This window comes from Bombus vosnesenskii, unplaced genomic scaffold (assembly GCF_011952255.1).
Source record: "Bombus vosnesenskii isolate JDL3184/JDL3185 unplaced genomic scaffold, Bvos_JDL3184-5_v1.1 scf7180000016281, whole genome shotgun sequence".
Taxonomy (NCBI): domain Eukaryota; kingdom Metazoa; phylum Arthropoda; class Insecta; order Hymenoptera; family Apidae; genus Bombus; species Bombus vosnesenskii.
This window is the reverse complement of record NW_022884350.1, coordinates 742,448-760,622: the sequence shown is the minus strand read 5'-3', so window position 1 is coordinate 760,622 and position 18,175 is coordinate 742,448. Positions and strand designations below refer to the sequence as shown.

At 34.2% G+C, this 18,175-nt stretch overlaps 1 protein-coding gene across 1 annotated transcript in view; it reads right to left on the bottom strand.

Moving 5' to 3' along the window:
• The window catches only part of LOC117242932 (cadherin-87A), a 539,676-nt gene that overhangs the window by 965 nt on the left and 520,536 nt on the right, over positions 1–18,175 (bottom strand). The window contains exons 7-29 of the mRNA XM_033509995.1: positions 15,627–15,761; positions 11,185–11,377; positions 8,703–9,013; positions 6,693–6,851; positions 6,411–6,598; positions 6,169–6,331; positions 5,304–5,748; positions 5,035–5,226; positions 4,427–4,680; positions 4,203–4,335; positions 3,754–3,969; positions 3,385–3,684; positions 3,065–3,309; positions 2,696–2,989; positions 2,420–2,617; positions 2,116–2,338; positions 1,485–2,029; positions 1,238–1,413; positions 1,023–1,158; positions 829–953; positions 650–751; positions 367–580; positions 166–272 (exon numbers count right to left, since the gene is read on the bottom strand). Coding sequence (XP_033365886.1) covers positions 166–272; positions 367–580; positions 650–751; positions 829–953; positions 1,023–1,158; positions 1,238–1,413; positions 1,485–2,029; positions 2,116–2,338; positions 2,420–2,617; positions 2,696–2,989; positions 3,065–3,309; positions 3,385–3,684; positions 3,754–3,969; positions 4,203–4,335; positions 4,427–4,680; positions 5,035–5,226; positions 5,304–5,748; positions 6,169–6,331; positions 6,411–6,598; positions 6,693–6,851; positions 8,703–9,013; positions 11,185–11,377; positions 15,627–15,761 — 5,054 coding nt within the window. The remainder of the gene's footprint in view (positions 1–165; positions 273–366; positions 581–649; positions 752–828; positions 954–1,022; positions 1,159–1,237; positions 1,414–1,484; positions 2,030–2,115; positions 2,339–2,419; positions 2,618–2,695; positions 2,990–3,064; positions 3,310–3,384; positions 3,685–3,753; positions 3,970–4,202; positions 4,336–4,426; positions 4,681–5,034; positions 5,227–5,303; positions 5,749–6,168; positions 6,332–6,410; positions 6,599–6,692; positions 6,852–8,702; positions 9,014–11,184; positions 11,378–15,626; positions 15,762–18,175) is intronic.

Genomic DNA, 18,175 nt, shown 5'->3' with positions numbered 1-18,175 from the left:
TAACGATATTATCCGATTATTGTCGAAAAGGTGTGTGCATGCGAGTATAATTTCGGAAAGGCGCGTGCAACAGTTAGAGCCGTGGTTAGAGAGGTACGACGTATGGTGATAAAGTTATATTACTGATTAAAAAAGGGATTGGCGTAAAACTTAATTTATACTAGCCCTGAAACAAACTGGGGTTGACCATCACGATCAAGTGTAAATTGAGGCATTACATTCGAGGATGGCTGAAATGTTGATCCTTGAAAACCCATGGCTGATTCGTAAAGCTAAAATAAAATGTATAATATAATTACATTTTTTCTTCTTGAATATATAATAGTTTATCTAATGTTAAAGAATATAATGGCTTTTTTGATATACATTATGGTTTCCTGGAAGCGTTGTATAATCTGGTGTTGTTGGACGGTGCCTGTTCGTAGGCAGTGGTCGCTGAATAGTAGCATAAGTGTTATCTTGAGATGTATCACCCATCCCAACACTTACACCACTTCCTCGTCTCTCTGTACCTAAGCCACCTTCAGGTTCACTAAATACTTGCATTGTTAATTCTTGTTCCTCATATAATTTGAGTTTTCTAAAAAATTATCATTATATAAATATGTTATATGAATGTATCTTTAACAGAAGGTATATCTTTACTCACTGCTCGATCCACAAAGGATTTTCTGTAGTATTTAACTCGTCAATAATTTGTTTCTTTATTAAACCATCCTTCTTCCTTATATCATTTGGCACAGTGATTACCCTAAAATATTATGTAATATAATACATTTGATGTTTTTCATATTAAAATAAGAAAATGTATATTTGTTTAGCATTTACCAGTGTCGTAAACAACAACAAACTACTGTTACAGTAACTGCACCAACTAATAAAACTACAAGTAAGGCTATTAAAGCCGCTAACGCAGGATCAAATGGTTCTTCTTGTACTCCTGCATAAGCAGGCTGAAAAATTATATTAGTTAACACAATGTTAATATCTTATTTATGGTTTGAAATGTAAGAAATATTTACCACAACATTTTCAATAGCAAAACCAGCATAATAATCTTTCAAGAAGTCATATTTTGCATCAATAACTTTAAGTACTTGTGGAATGGGAGCAATAGTTTGGGTTTTTGGTTCTACCACGTGTAAATACATGTCACACCTATAAGTTGCATTCAAATGTTACGTTCTTAAAAAAGTACAAATTAATTTAGAGAAAGTTTCAAATGTTCTTTTCTTACCATTCTCTACGAATATGACCTGATGCATCTACATGGTATCGAATTTCATCAACAACAACTCTGCTTTGAGTTGCATTTGATAATTCTGACACAATTTCATCACGTTCACGATTCACTTCTTCGGGAGATTTTGACAAAATGACTCTAATTAATTGTGAAGCTTCGAATACCCAGACCTTTGTCAACATAAAAGATAAGTAATTAAGAAATTAAAAATGTACAAATACTCACGTATAAAATAACTTACATGAACTCTAGTCATAGCATATCTCTCTGGAATAGCAGTTTCTTTTGCTACAACTTCAACAATGAATCTGTCCTGGTTATACTCAGCCATATAACCACTTGTAACAAGTTTACCATCTTGTGTTACATTGAAAGGACTTGGAACTATAGAACCACTAGGTTTCTCTGATCCATATTTGTAGAGGTTTGCATTGGCAACGTAGTAATGTAGCGTACCGTTATCTCCAACATCTAAGTCTGACGCTGTTACTTTTGTTACAAAATCATTCACATTTGCCATTGAATTAACACCCGCATAGTAGTCGTTACGTTCGAATATCGGTAAGTTATCATTTTCGTCTAAAATAGTTATGGTAACATTTACGTGTCCATGGTCTGTATTGTGCATTAGTGGACGTCCTGCATCTACGGGGCTTATATAGATATCAGGATCATTGGAAGCCAGTATCGATAAGACATATTTGTCCCGAGATTCACGATCGAATGATTTATTTGCGTATATGCTACCATCAGATTTGTCCATGTAAAACGCATAATTTTCATTTCCTGAAAAATATTTCCATTTACATAAATGTGTACCCTTATTTAGTAATAGTATAATTTTACAAATTGCTTGGTAGAACATTACTTACCAGCCTCTATGTAATAATAAACCTTCGCGTGTCTGCCTTCGTCTTTATCTTCCGCAGTTACTTTTCCCACAAAGTAATCTTTCGGGCGATTTTCTGATATATAAAAATGATATTCATCGTAAAATTGTGGCGTGTTGTCGTTCGTATCAACTAATTGTACAGTAAGCAGTCGTAATGTTTCATATGCCGTAGGAGTACCGTGATCGGCAGCTACCAGAACAAGCTGAAATAATATTAAAGTTAACGTTATTATTTTTGAAGTCAATTGTTGTAAAAAGCTTTTAGATACGTGAATGAAATTTACCTCAAATTTGCTTTTTACTTCTCGATCAAGAATAATCTTCGATCTTAGTTCACCTGTCTCTTGATCTATTGAAAATTCTTCTGTTTCTTGAGTATTTCGATTCCCAACCTTTAAGTGATAACTTACGCGTCCGTTTTCTCCAGGATCTCTATCGATTGCTTTTACCGTCAATATTAAGTAATTTAGTACACCAGTATTCTAAAAAATGTTCGTTATTACACTCGTGTAATCTTCTAAATGACGAATACCTTATCGATAATCTATTTTTATACTAACTTCGGGTACTTCAACAGTAGCGTTCGTTAATTCGGGTAGAACAAATTGAGGTTTGTGTTGATTTACTGATGTTACTCGTATATCAACGGTACAGTTGTCTGAATGTGGTCCACTACCCGCACCATCTCTTGCCTCCACTTCAATTCTGTATGAGCCAGCTCTTCCAAGCAGTGCTGCTCCGGGGTATAGAATGCCCGTTTCACGATTTAAAGAAAATGACTCGTTTTCATTCCCATGAATTATGGTATACCAAACTTCTCCGTTGATCCCTTCATCATGGTCCATAGCTATGACCTTACAATGAATATATAATATGTCAGTTTTTTAGCTTTATCATTCTGTAAGTTCAAACAGATGAAGTATAATTACTTGTAAAATAGGTGCAGGTGGATTTACTGGCAGATTTTCAGCAACTGAAGCTCTATAACTATGTTGTGTAAATATTGGTCGATTGTCATTAACGTCGATAAGTTTTACAAGTACTGGAACGGTGGTACTTCGACGTGAATTTATATGAGCACCATCGCTGGCCATTACTGTTATGGTGATATTTGGCGTCATTTCTCTATCGAGAACGGTTGCACCACCAACAGTAATTTCTCCCGTTTCGTGGCCTGTAATTTATATAAATAGATGTTTGTCCATAAAATATTGGTTCGATTAATTTTGAATAAAAAGATTACACTTACCGATATTAAAGTCAGCAGCGTGATCACCTATAAGACTATAACTAATTTCTCCAAACGGACCTTCATCTCCATCTGTCGCTTTCACGGTAGTAACATGTGTGCCTGGTGGCGAGTTTTCTTTCACAGACGCATTATACAATTCCTTCTCGAATTTAGGATCTTGATCATTAACATTTATTACAGTGACAATTACTTTGGCTGTTGTGGATAGCTGCGGTACTCCAGAATCATACGCAACCACTGTGAACTCCAGTTGCTTCGTTTCTTCGTAATCAATAACTTGGCTGGTTCGTACAATTCCTGCAATATGCGTAACGTTTATTGTACTTTCCATATTTTCCACTTAGTTGTAACGCGATTATAACGAACCTGTGACGTTGTCTATATTGAAATAGGGACTTGGTGGTATAATTCCGTATCCTGCTATATTACTATCTGCGTCTACCGCTGTAAATGCTCCCACAACAGCACCAGTTGGCTGTTCTTCTTGCATTTCTATCAAATATCGTGGATTTTCTCTTGTCCATGGTTTCAAGAATTCCGGTGCCATGTGATTCACGTCAATGATCGTGACTACTAAGGTGCCTAATTACAAACAAGAAGATCCATTAAATAACTACAGACAAGTATCATTTTGACCGTAAGAATCTCAACGCGACTAGAACATCTTGCAATAATAAAACAAAAAACATAGAAAGTTATATTTTTCTTGCTTCGATAGCAGTAGTAAATTATCATTTGTTGTAACTCGTGGCCACATATCCGGACAGTACTATCCTATGAACTTTACGATACTATATTTCTTAAAGATGTAATACCTCTGCCTTGTTGTAATGTGGGTGCCGTTGTATCACTGACAACGACAGTGATGCTCACAGTAGCTGCGATATCACGGTCCAATGGTCTAACGACGGAAACTTGACCGGTTGCCCGATCAACAGCGAAAAAGTCCTGCGGATATACCGATTAATACACAAATTGTTTTGCAACTAATTTTGTATGATCATTTTATATGATTATCAGACAAAGCATCAGATTATACCTTGAACGATTTACTGTCGTTGACCTGTTGACCATTTCTATCGATCGCCGTAATTGGCTCTGAAATGGCAAAGTTCAATGCTTCCAAGTTGGCACTGTCTGGATCTGTAGCTTTTAACGTCGTGAAGACGGTGCCAATGGGCGTGTCTTCCGTAACTTCGGCTCTTTGAGTTTCTGGCGTGAAATAGGGCGCTTTATCGTTGCTATTTTCAACGTTTATCATCAACGTCGTTGTTCCGGTTAAGCTAGGCGTTCCTAATCAGAAAAAGATCACGATGAAACGTATATTAAACGTTATGATAGAGTCGTATAATAAACGTTAGACTCGCGGATATTTATGCAAATTCATATTTTTATGAAGATAATTAAACAGACAACTAGCAGGAGCTTGGTAGAGATTTGTTTTATCCGCCAAATATTACAACAAATATCGCAATTGAATATTTTATACGTACATTTTTACGTATTACGTGTATTTTACTCATTCATTTCGTTTTAAAATTCCCAGATATGCATAAGAATCTGTGGTCTAGTTATAAGTAGAATGTATAAACTAAAGAAAATAAAACAGATGACAGTTTTTATCTAAATAAACCCATTTTCATGTACCTTTATCAAATGCTATTACTTCTACATGGTATGTATTTTTATTGTCGTAATCCAACTTCCTAAACACTGTTACAACGCCTGTTGTTTCGTTCATAGTAAAGTCATCGAAAGCTCCCTTCTGTATTCTGTAAACGAGTTCTGCATTTATTCCCGTGTCAGCATCGGTCGCTGTAACTTCCTCCACAACGGTCCCTGAAATGTATGAAATTAGAAGATCCAATCGCATACGATAATAGCCTCTTGTAAACCATCGTTGAAGGCTAACATACCAATCGGCGATATTTCGGGTATGCTGGCAGTGTAAAGTTCTTGCGTAAAGACGGGTGCGTTGTTATTGACATCGCGAATAGTAATGTTAACGGTGGCGGAATCGACATAGATCCCGTCGTTCGCTTGTATAACGAGCGCAATCCAATCGTGTGTTGAATTCGTTAAATCCACTGGCCCTTTATTTCTTATAGTAATTTCACCAGTGTCTGGATCTATGGCGAAGAGTCCTAACTCATCGCCGCCCACGATCGCATACGTGATCTTCGACGTTTTGTCCTTATCTCGGGCTTGCACTTTCAAGTCGGGCTCGAATTTCTCTGCTCCTTCGTCTATAACCGCACGATACTTGTCTTGCAAAAATCGTGGTGGACTGTCATTGGCATCCGATAAACTGATGCGCAACGAAACGCTGGTCGTCTGTCCTTGCCCATCGTTATCGGTGGCCTAAAAAACAGCGAAGGTGAAAGCCGACGAAATAATTACATATTACAGTTTATTTATATCTATACAAAAGCAAGTTATCACGAATCTTTCGCAAATAGAGGTTTCTAGTGTTAAATCACGAGCAAGTTCTATACGCTACTAGCAAAATGTTTAAAGACGAGGAGTCTGCAGTTAAGATTGGTCAATATTTGATAGAATAGACAAACGTATATATTTAATCTCACAATATTGACTCAGTCAATCTGAACATATTGTTATTTGCTTCTATATAAACAGAGCTATATAAACAGATATTCAGTATATGGCTCCTTATGTTTGTCAAATTAAACGATAGTAATAAAATGAACACACGTTTCTGGCTGTGGTATAATGGTGAAACGTATAATGGCAAGTGGATATAATAATTTTGACACAGCGTACCTTGTACGTTAGAAAATACTCTGTTTGTTCTTCGTAGTCTAAACAGGGCGATACTCCAGGAGTTGGACACTGAGCCACCGTGATAACTCCAGTTTTCCGATCGACAGAGAAATGCTGCGCGCCTTGACCGAGCAACTGATAAGCTATTCCAGCTGTACCGAATCTAGAGCATAATTTGTTTATCAAATTTCTGTTGCGTCGAATGAAGAAATAATTCTAAGAAGAATTACGATTTTTCTCACCGTCCGCTATCGCGATCTTTAGCAGTGATCGTTATAACCGTTGTGCCTGGAGGCGCGGTTTCCAGCACCACGGCTGTGTAAGTAGGGTTGCTGAAAGTAGGCGAATTATCGTTCGCGTCCGTGATAGAGACAGTTACGGTTGCGGTGGAGGAAAGTTTCGGATTCGTGTGAACCTCTTCCGCAACGACCTGAACATTTACAATGCCATGATTTCACTTTCGAATCGTGTTAACTGACAGACAAGAATAATAGGATTCGCTAGCATAGAAGCGGCCGGATTACCAGAATGATGAATTTACGCTGATTAGGATTTTCATAATCTAGCGAGCCATTTGCCACGCGGATGTTCACAGATGTGCTTCCAGTTGCCATAGTCGGCTCGATGGTGAAAGCACCATCAGTGATGTCGTCCAGGCGTAGGGAAAATACCGAGTTCAGGCCCTGTAAAGATTTAATTTTATAACGCTTGTAACGTAACGTTGTTACTGTGCAAGTTCAAATTAAAAGGAAATACTTCTTTATGGAATTGCAGAGCGCTCGTAGAAAACATTGTACGTGCCAAGAGCAAACTTTTCAGCAGGAAAAGAAAACTTACGCAATAATGTAGTCGAGATTCATGAAAGAAAAAGGTGCATCCGTAGAAGAAGAGCTTGCATGTGCCAGCCCTTGGTTCTAAAGAAAACTCAATGCTCCATTTATTTAAATACACGCCATTTAAATAGACAAAAAGCAAGAAACCATTAACTGATGTTTATTGGAGCTTATTTTTCGTTTTCCTCTGCAGAAGAGGTGACGTTCTGACATTATCTTCCAGTTATAATCCAGTTATAGTTAGTAACTATTTAGAAAGGGCGATTGCACTCAAACTCTATACTACAGTATTCTTATTGCTACGTAGAACACAGCAGCCCAACTCCGATCTAACTCCAATAAAAAAATCAAAATTGTTCAATTCGCGAAGAATTTATTTTAAACCTGAAATGCGTTGTTCGTTACTCGCATATATGACTAATGTTCGATTCTTAATTAATTAACACTTTGACTGCCACGTTGGTCATATACGACCAACCATTGATGACTATAGCGCTTGAACTTTTTACTATTGTAAAAATTGAATGAAAATTGACAGTTAGGGCATTTTCAATATAACCGACAAATAGAAGATACTTTGAAATAAAAAGTGCCCCATTGAACAATTAAACATTTTTATTAGAACATCAATAAAAAAAAATGAGAACAAATCTTGCATCTAACGGAGCACTGTGTTAAAACACTTTAAACATAAATGTGGCTCATCGATACAACCTGGACAATAAGTGGTCACCTTTTTGATCCGATTCTTAGCAATTTTTGATCCTAACTGTTTAACGTTTTTTTTATAGCACCCTCTGCAAAATTTTCGTGCCAAACACGCTTGCCCTTCTTTCTTCTGCATTTCGTGTCGCAATCTTTGTCGAATAAGTATATTTGACAGCTCTGGTGAATGGCACTGTGTAAGGAGCATTGCAAGTGCCATTCTAAAATCTGGTACCTTGATTTTTGTTTTTATTCCTTGTTTATAGAGTATCATCGCGTTTGAGATTGATGTATTCAATAACTCTAAAGCTAATTTTATGTACCACTTGAGGGTTCTTTTATGTGGTGCAGAATATGCTATCATTTGATCTGATAAATCTACAGCACATTTTCCTCTGTTGTAATCTACCACTACCATTCGTTTATCACAAACATAATTTTTTTGCGGACCTCTACCATTTCAGCCGAATGTTTCGTCGAAATCATAAAAATAATCAGAATACTGTTTACTAATATCATCTACACGTTTCAACAATATATTCTGGACGTTTTGCTTGTTTGGACGTTTGAATGGTTTGTTGAAATAAACGAAGCCTTGTTATGATATGTCGCTATCAACTGTTACTAAGATGACACGGTGGTCACCCGTGACCACCACTAAGATAAACAGTCCATTGGGGAAGAATGTTGTCTTACATTATCAATTTATTATTATTTTGCCATTATGTGCTTTGAGTAATAAAAATACTCCCGTGGCGTCCTCAGTGAAGCATGTGATTTCGGCGTGGCAGTCAAATTGTTAAGAAAACAAATTCTATTTAATTGCGTAAGTTTATTTTTCCTGAGAGAAAAGAGCAGAAGAAATGCCAAATTCCAAGGTAAATAAAAAGAAAGTAACGTTCGTTTCTTCTTTTCTCTATTTCCTAATTTCAGAAGTTGATCGATAATGACTGCATTTAAGTAACTCACGATGTTGTTCTAATGTATGATACTCACGACGTCAGGATCCTTGACAGTCATGTCCAAATGTGGCAGTGGCGTGCCATTCGGTACGTTCTCCGGGATCTCGATGTTGTACTCGCGACGATTAAAAGTAGGCGGCTCGTCGTTCACATCCTTGATGGTTACCGTTGCTTCGGCCGTTGACACTGTCAGATTGTCATTACCTGGCATACCGTCGATCAATTCACGCGCCCTTACCTCCAGTGTCAGTACGCCAGTTGAATCCTTCAACGCTTCCCTGTTCAGTGGCTTTGCGGTTCTCAGTTCGCCTGTTTCGTCGTCCAGTAGAAAATAGTCGAATGGATCTGCATAAAAGAATACAAGAAATTTATTTAGCAGAAATACTTGAATTTTTTTGAATACCTTTAGCGTCATTTCGATTATTCCACGACTCGCACTTAGGAGAAATCCGGCGAGTGTAAGTAAAAAAGAGGAAAATTCGAAACATTGGAAACGTTGAGATTAAAATTACGTTCGTTTGTTACCGTTTATTGTTTAACACATGGAAGAGCGAGAATCGTAGTAGCGTGAGTCAGCTCGTTTCTTACATTTTGTAAGAATATTCTCCTTCAAAACTATCGTACGCAATAATAACTATAAACAATAATAAACCCTTGTATACAATAATTTAATCGAAGAACATGTCAACAATGTAATTGAGTTTGTAACGCAGTGTAAGCGTTCTAGCACTCGACCATTCAATCTTACGTAGTAATTAATGAATTGACATAGTCCAATTGCCGATTGCTCGTGTCACAATAAACAAGGTCACGCGTCGAGCCATTTAGCTGCTTAGCCGTGTGCTCGAACTTGTTGAAAATGTATGCGTCTTATGACATGTCTATTTCGTCGCAAAGAAAGGAATTGTGAAATGAATAACACACATTGTTTGGACACAACTAATACTTTTAAGATGCCCTGCAAGTAATTATGATCGATTCATTAGTGAAGAAATATGATATATTATTTTAAAGTGGATAATGTATCAGTAACAATTTGTAAATTAATACTTAGCTTAAATTAATGTTTTGAGAAAATTCGTAGAAAATTAGTAATCTTCAACTGTGTGATATTTCTCGAAACGATGAAACACAATAGGAAACACAATATCGCTATCATCACTATCGTTATCAGAAGGATCTACCGAGTCACTGTCCGCAATAATAACACACTTCTCACTACTATCGTCGATATTAGATTCTCTTTTTACTGACACGACAGGTATAAGGGTTGTTTAATTCTTTTAGGCAATTATAATCTAAACGTGTGAACGTAACGAAGAGTTACACGCAACTAAAGTAAGAAAATATCGAGAACAACTGAACCACTAATCTGACTCGTGTTGTTTACGTTTGGTCCGAACGAAGTACCACGAGTCAAGCTCGTGCTTATTGTTTTTCACCCAAATTTTTTACCGCGAGTCTCACTCGTTGTTGTAGGTCAAGGGGTTAAACGTACGAAATTTACTGCACTTTTTCAAGTCATCGCGGCAGAGAATAAGCTTACAACTGAATTAATTGTAAAGCTAAAAGGACGATATTTTTAGAAGCTGAGTACGTGGCTGAATTCAAATTCTCAAAATTTTCACTTACGCTACTGTGATTCTTCAATTTATCATACGCTTAAAAATATTAGGTTGTCCGAAAAGTGTCTTTCTTTTACAGACACGTCTTTTACAACGATGCATCTTTATACAAACATGAAACCTAATCTGTCGAACGTTGTGATTTTTATCTTGATAGAACAAAATGGATCATATGTAATTGGATAATATAATATAAAACGGAAAATGTTGTGCATCCATTATTTCCTTATAAAACGAAAGAAACTTTTCCGACGACCTAATGCTACGATCGTAACAGAAAGAAATGTTTAATTTCGGAACGTGTAAACATAGTAACTTAATTATCATGTGTAGAATATTATACTGAATATAATTACTGAAATATATTGCTAAAAATATGTAATTATCGAATCGAATATATAAAAAATATATTCCATTTAAAGAGACAAAATTAACATTTCTATCAAGCGTGATACGATATAATAAGAATGTTCTGCCTCGAAACTATGAAACTTTCGTACGCGATAATTTAATTGACAAATTATCAACAAGTACCAACAACGTGGTATTAGGTTGTCCGAAAAGTGTCCTTCTTTAACAGATACGTCTTTTACGTTTTAATCTGTAACGTCGTGATCTTTATTTTGATAGAACAAAATGGATCATACGTAATTCGCTAAAACAATATAAAACGGATAATGTTGTGCATCCATTATTTTTTTATAAGACGAAAGACATTTTTCGGACGACCCAATAATTAATATTGGGTTGGCAACTAAGTGATCGCGGATTATATCATTACCACTTAATGACAAAATCCGCAATCACTTAGATGCCAACCCAATAGATCGACGTAGTCTGGCGTAGCGACGTTTAAACGATAAAAGGGGGAAAAATATGGCATGAACTCACTGGTGACCAATTCGTAGATCATTTTCCTTGGCATTCCCCTGTCGCCGTCTCTCGCCTTAACGGTCATAACTAAGGTTCCGATGGGATCATCCTCGCGCACTACACCCGTTAGCGAGTTCACAAATTCCGGTGGACTGTTCTGAATGTCCGCTACCTTGATTTCTACGCCAGTAGTCTCATTGTTCAGTCCATCCTGCGAGGAAAATTCATCTATGTAAAAGTCACTCGTTGTGCGATCTCGGGTTACCTTGCTCGCTGTTTTAAGGCGAACGCCGCAATCTGTCCTTCTGTCAACTATTTCAATCCTCACTATGTATTTCTGTCAGCTAAATCTCGACATCTATTATAGACCCGTCTATTATAGATCGGGAATATTATATCTCTCGTGGAAGCTTTCAAAGCTTTCAAGCTTTCACGTTGACGAAGAATTAATAATCGTCGTGTTCTATGTCGAGTCAGTTATATTGGGTTGGCAACTAAGTGATTGCGGTTTTTGTCATAAAGTGGTATTGACAAAATCCGCAGTCACTTAGTTGCTAATCCAATAGTATCACTTTCTTCGTTCTACCATAGTTTTTGGAAATGACGTGTACATTCACGTTTAGTTAGTTTTATCACGTTACGTAACTTTTATTACGTTGACGAAGAATTAATAATCGTCGCGTTCTATGTCGAGTCAGTTATATTGGGTTGGGTCAATACTACCTTATGACAAAATCCGCAATCACTTGGTTGCCAACCCAATAGTATCACTTTCTTCGTTCTACCATAGTTTTTGGAAATGAAGTGTACACTCACGTTTAGTTAGTTTTATCACGTTACGTTACTTTTATTACGTTGACGAAGAATTAATAATCGTCGTGTTCTATGCCGAGTCAGTTATATTGGGTTGGGTCTAATGACTAGTGGTATTGACAAAATCCGCAATCACTTAGTTGCCAACCCAATAGTATCACTTTCTTCGTTCTACCATAGTTTTTGGAAATGAAGTGTGCGCTCACGTTTAGTTAGTTTTATCACGTTACGTAACTTTTATTACGTTGACGAAGAATTAATAATCGTCGTGTTCTATGTCGAGTTAGTTATATTGGGTTGGGTTAATACCATCTTATGACAAAATCCGCAATCACTTAGTTGCCAACCCAATAGTATCACTTTCTTCGTTCTACCATAGTTTTTGGAAATGAAATGTGCGCTCAGTTAGTTTTATAAGTTTTTTTTCGGAAATATGGGACTTTCAAGTTCACGTAATACGATGTACTATAACATAAATAAGGCTTATAACGATATATCTGCTATTGGAAATGATTAACAAACGACAAAGGATACAGGAAAAGAAAACGTAATAAGGTAGAAAGTATCATTCTTCATAGAGAGAATACAATAGCGCAGAGAAATGTTCGATTAGATTTCTTTTCATATCACATCAATGTTACCCTGTGTTCTTTAGATTTGTATTTTTGTCGAAAATTTCTTAAATTGAACACATTATGCGTACTTCTATTTCAATATATTTATTGTATATAAGAATAGTTATTGAAAAATGTTGAAATTAAATGTTATTTAACCCCTTATTAACTTACGATTTACGTTCGAGAATGCCCATAATATTTACGTTTGGTCCGATCATCTACTACGGGCTATGCTCGTAATATTTACGTTCGACCCGATTATCGTACTACGGGCTATGCCCGTAGTTGTAGGTTGAGGGGATAAAAATTGAAAACATCAAATTCAAAGGATCGAAAATGCTCGAATTATTTTACTATAATTAATAATATTATAATTTATAACTATATATTTCTGATTTACAATGATATAATTATAATTTAATAATAATAGCTTGAATTATTTTACTGCATTATTTATTGTTATTTATTATTATTACATTATATAATTCTTCAAATCTAATACTTTTTGTTTGAAAGTATATGGATAAATCTCTCTTCATTCTGCTATTTATAGCTTCACTAACTATCTTATGCACTGCACATATTTGTACTTTTGTAGAAATTAAAGCGAAGTATTATTCATTCGTGTTAATATGGATATTTTTATTCAACAAGGCTAAACGAATCCTCTCTCTTCAAGAACAATTTTTTTTAATTAATTCACAGATGCTGCACCTTTGTTTATATCTAAGTTATAACGGTATAACTATATTTACGTATAATTGCACTCTCAGACATGAACAAACTTGGTCTCTAGAGCGGCACAAAGTCATTTCCAAGACTATGTAATGAAAATCAATTTTCAAGCTCAGCTCGCTAACCTGTTTTCAAGAGGACTTCATGAATTCTCCATATTTATTTGCCCAGCGGAAACACGTCTCCTCCAGGGAGCACGATAATCATCCGGCCAATCTTTTTTGTTTACGTGAAACTTATTTCATAAATGTAAAACGTGAGGGAGAAAGCAGATTATACTTGGACGAACAACGATAGAAATTTAAGAAGGATCAAAGGAAAAGCAATAAGAAGTATTTTAATCGGCCTTCTAAAAATTGTTAAGCGCGTCCTTTCACCCTCGCTAAACATTAATAACGTTACGCTGTCTTTCTGTCCGTAGCCGCGCAGTTCGTTAGAGATTCTTCGCCGTGACTTTACGCGACTTCAAAAAATTCACCTGCTGCTTTGGCCACGGAAATGAGCGAAAACTGAATTCCATGTTCGCGCCTGCTCGCGTCAAAGGGCATTTTAGATTCAATAATCCGCTCTGGTCTCATTTTCGCCTGCTATTTGTGGATGAATGACTCGCAGGCGTTCCGCAAGAACACACCACGAGGGAAGCAGAAAACCGTAGGGTCACATTTTTCACCATAATCCATCAAAGAAGAAGAAAATGTTAGTCCAGTCATCCGCAACTTTTTTTTTCGGCAAATCTACGTTACCAAATCGTGTTTTTTTTTTTTTTAGATATATTGGGTTGGCATTAGAGGGTATTGAGACAATTCGCAATATATTCGATTAACACGTCGAATGCCATGGGAGTCACCGGTAAACTCAGTGAAATAAAATCATTAACGATGATTATACACCGTAACATATCTGTTGGTGATAATATTTTAACATTATATGTATCGCATAATAAAAAATTCATCGTGGCGCCACAGCCAAACCTTGTAAAACTGGTATTTATTATAAAACTGGTATTCTTTCTATCGCTATTTCTGTTATCTAAGTTGTATATTATACATCTTCATATCGTATTTCTATGAAATGGAAAGAAATGGAAGTATTCGCAGCATCGAAGCTCCGAATTTGTGGATGATAAGGATGGATTTGAAATATTCGTTTCTTACATCGGAACATCGCAGATCGTCTCATCCAATTTGTTTTAGCAAATAAAATTGTAGCAACTGATTTTAATATCGAATTTGTTTTAGAAGAATTGATAGAAACCTGAAGCACGCGACACGAGTATATTGGAAGACGTGCTATTGAATTTGAAACACATAAGACAACGTGTCAGAAACACGTGACAAATGCGATAGAGACGACGAAGAACGATATGACAGCCAAGTTCTCGGAAACGTTGCAGGTGTTCTGTCTACATTGGTGACGCGATAGTTAAAATACAGACTATACTGAAAAGTTGGGACGTTTATCGTGTAAACGTAAGTCGAAGATATAGAATGGCAATTTTTCTGACAAACGAGAACCTTTTGGTTTATTTATCGGGTTGCATGGAAAAACTAGCTGTTTTTTTGTGATAAAAATAATCAAACTAAAGTCGAATTCAGACACAATATTGTGGGATAGTGTGACATCAGGGAAGGACGTAGCGTGAGGGGTAATTGTTTATTAGCGTTGTCAAGATATGTTGACGTTGTCAAAGAGCGTTCTGAGCGTTACCAAGGTATGTTTAGGAAACAGTGAGCATGGAAAACATTGTAACGAGAGTCGAGAGAGTCAGAGTTGACTTTATCGTTGCCGTGTGAAGATCGTTGTGTGTTGTGTCGTAGAAGTAGTGAGTAACGAATACGTGAGACGGGGTATTGTATTCGATTTTGTGTGAGTGCAAACGATATTGTATAAATCATACTGTTACCTACAAACTAATAATATAACATTAACAATGATATAACAAAAACCTCGAAATCATAGTATAAGCGGTGGAGTGGTGATTCTACATGCAGAAATAAGTCGAAAAAGAAGAATAACATTTTTCCGTTTGAGGCTTTGTTTCCGAGAAAAATACATTTCGATAACCGTCAAGTGCTCCTATGCTAATCGTAAGTTTCCAGGCACCCGACTTCTTTTCCGCTCGTGATGACGATGATTTCATTAGACGAGCAGAGTTATGTATGCAGCAACGCGACCAAAATTTTCAACGCTTTTTATTATAAATAGATTTATTCGGGACGTCGATGAGCAGCAAAGTGGCGCTTGGTACCGGCGTACCAGTAGCATAATTAAAATCAATTTTCGAGCTGTACTCACGCTTGCTCTGAGTAGCAATTGGTAAAAGGGCCTCTCCCTGTAGTCGAGTGGTTGACGCAACACCAAGGCGCCCATGTAAGAGTTCAGTCTTCTTTCCACGTTCACGATGCCGAACTTTTCACAGGCGTCGAGGAACTGAAACAGAGGCATCATATTGATCGTGTATCGACATTCTGCTGTTGCTGCTTTCCAATAGACTGCGGATTTTTATGTAAATTCATGCTATTGAGAATAATAGCAGATTCGTACTTTCGATTTTTAACAATTATAATACGACAATTACAATTTTACAATTGCCTTTTTTACATTACAAACAAATACAAGTTTAACAATTAGAATTACTGTGAATAATTAGTATATTTTTGGTATTGTTTCTTCGATATTTTCAAGATATAATAATATAATAATATAATAATAGCAGATTCGTACTTTCCATTTTTAACAATTACAATATGAAAATTACAATTTTACAATTGTTTTTTTTATATTACAAACAAATACAAGTTTAACAATTAGAATTACTGTGAATAATTAGTATATTTTTGGTATTGTTTCTTCGATATTTTCAAGATATAATAATATAATAATATAATAATAGCAGATTCGTACTTTCCATTTTTAACAATTACAATATGAAAATTACAATTTTACAATTGTTTTTTTTATATTACAAACAAATACAAGTTTAACAATTAGAATTACTGTGAATAATTAGTATATTTTTGGTATTGTTTCTTCGATATTTTCAAGATATAATAATATAATAATATAATAATAGCAGATTCGTACTTTCCATTTTTAACAATTACAATATGAAAATTACAATTTTACAATTGTTTTTTTTATATTACAAACAAATACAAGTTTAACAATTAGAATTACTGTGAATAATTAGTATATTTTTGGTATTGTTTCTTCGATATTTTCAAGATATAATAATATAATAATATAATAATAGCAGATTCGTACTTTCCATTTTTAACAATTACAATATGAAAATTACAATTTTACAATTGTTTTTTTTATATTACAAACAAATACAAGTTTAACAATTAGAATTACTGTGAATAATTAGTATATTTTTGGTATTGTTTCTTCGATATTTTCAAGATATAATAATATAATAATAGCAGATTTGTACTTTCCATTTTTAACAATTACAATATGAAAATTACAATTTTACAATTGTTTTTTTTATATTACGAACAAATACAAGTTTAACAATTAGAATTACTGTGAATAATTAGTATATTTTTGGTATTGTTTCTTCAATATTTGCAAGATATAATAATATAATAATATAATAATAGCAGATTCGTACTTTTGATTTTTAACAATTATAATATGACAATTACAATTTTACAATTGCTTTTTTTATATTACGAACAAATACAAGTTTAACAATTAGAATTACTGTGAATAATTAGTATATTTTTGGTATTGTTTCTTCAATATTTGCAAGATATAATAATATAATAATATAATAATAGCAGATTCGTACTTTTGATTTTTAATAATTATAATACGACAATTACAATTTGCCTTTTACATTACAAAAATACAAGTTTAACAATTAAATTACTGTGAATAATTAGTATATTTTGGTATTGTTTTCTTCGATATTTTCAAGATATAATAATATAATAATATAATAATAGCAGATTCGTACTTTCCATTTTAACAATTACAATATGAAAATACAATTTTACAATTGTTTTTTATATTACAAACAAATACAAGTTTAACAATTAGAATTACTGTGAATAATTATTATATCTTTGGTATTGTTTCTTCGATATTTTCAAGATATAATAATATAATAATATAATAATAGCAGATTCGTACTTTTGATTTTAACAATTATAATACGACAATTACAATTTTACAATTGCTTTTTATATTACGAACAAATACAAGTTTAACAATTAGAATTACTGTGAATAATTAGTATATTTTTGGTATTGTTTCTTCAATATTTGCAAGATATAATAATATAATAATATAATAATAGCAGATTCGTACTTTTGATTTTTAATAATTATAATACGACAATTACAATTTTACAATTGCTTTTTTTACATTACAAACAAATACAAGTTTAACAATTAGAATTACTGTGAATAATTATTATATCTTTGGTATTGTTTCTTCGATATTTTCAAGATATAATAATATAATAATATAATAATAGCAGATTCGTACTTTTGATTTTTAACAATTATAATATGACAATTACAATTTTACAATTGCTTTTTTTATATTACGAACAAATACAAGTTTAACAATTAGAATTACTGTGAATAATTAGTATATTTTTGGTATTGTTTCTTCAATATTTGCAAGATATAATAATATAATAATATAATAATAGCAGATTCGTACTTTTGATTTTTAATAATTATAATACGACAATTACAATTTTACAATTGCTTTTTTTACATTACAAACAAATACAAGTTTAACAATTAGAATTACTGTGAATAATTATTATATCTTTGGTATTGTTTCTTCGATATTTTCAAGATATAATAATATAATAATATAATAAT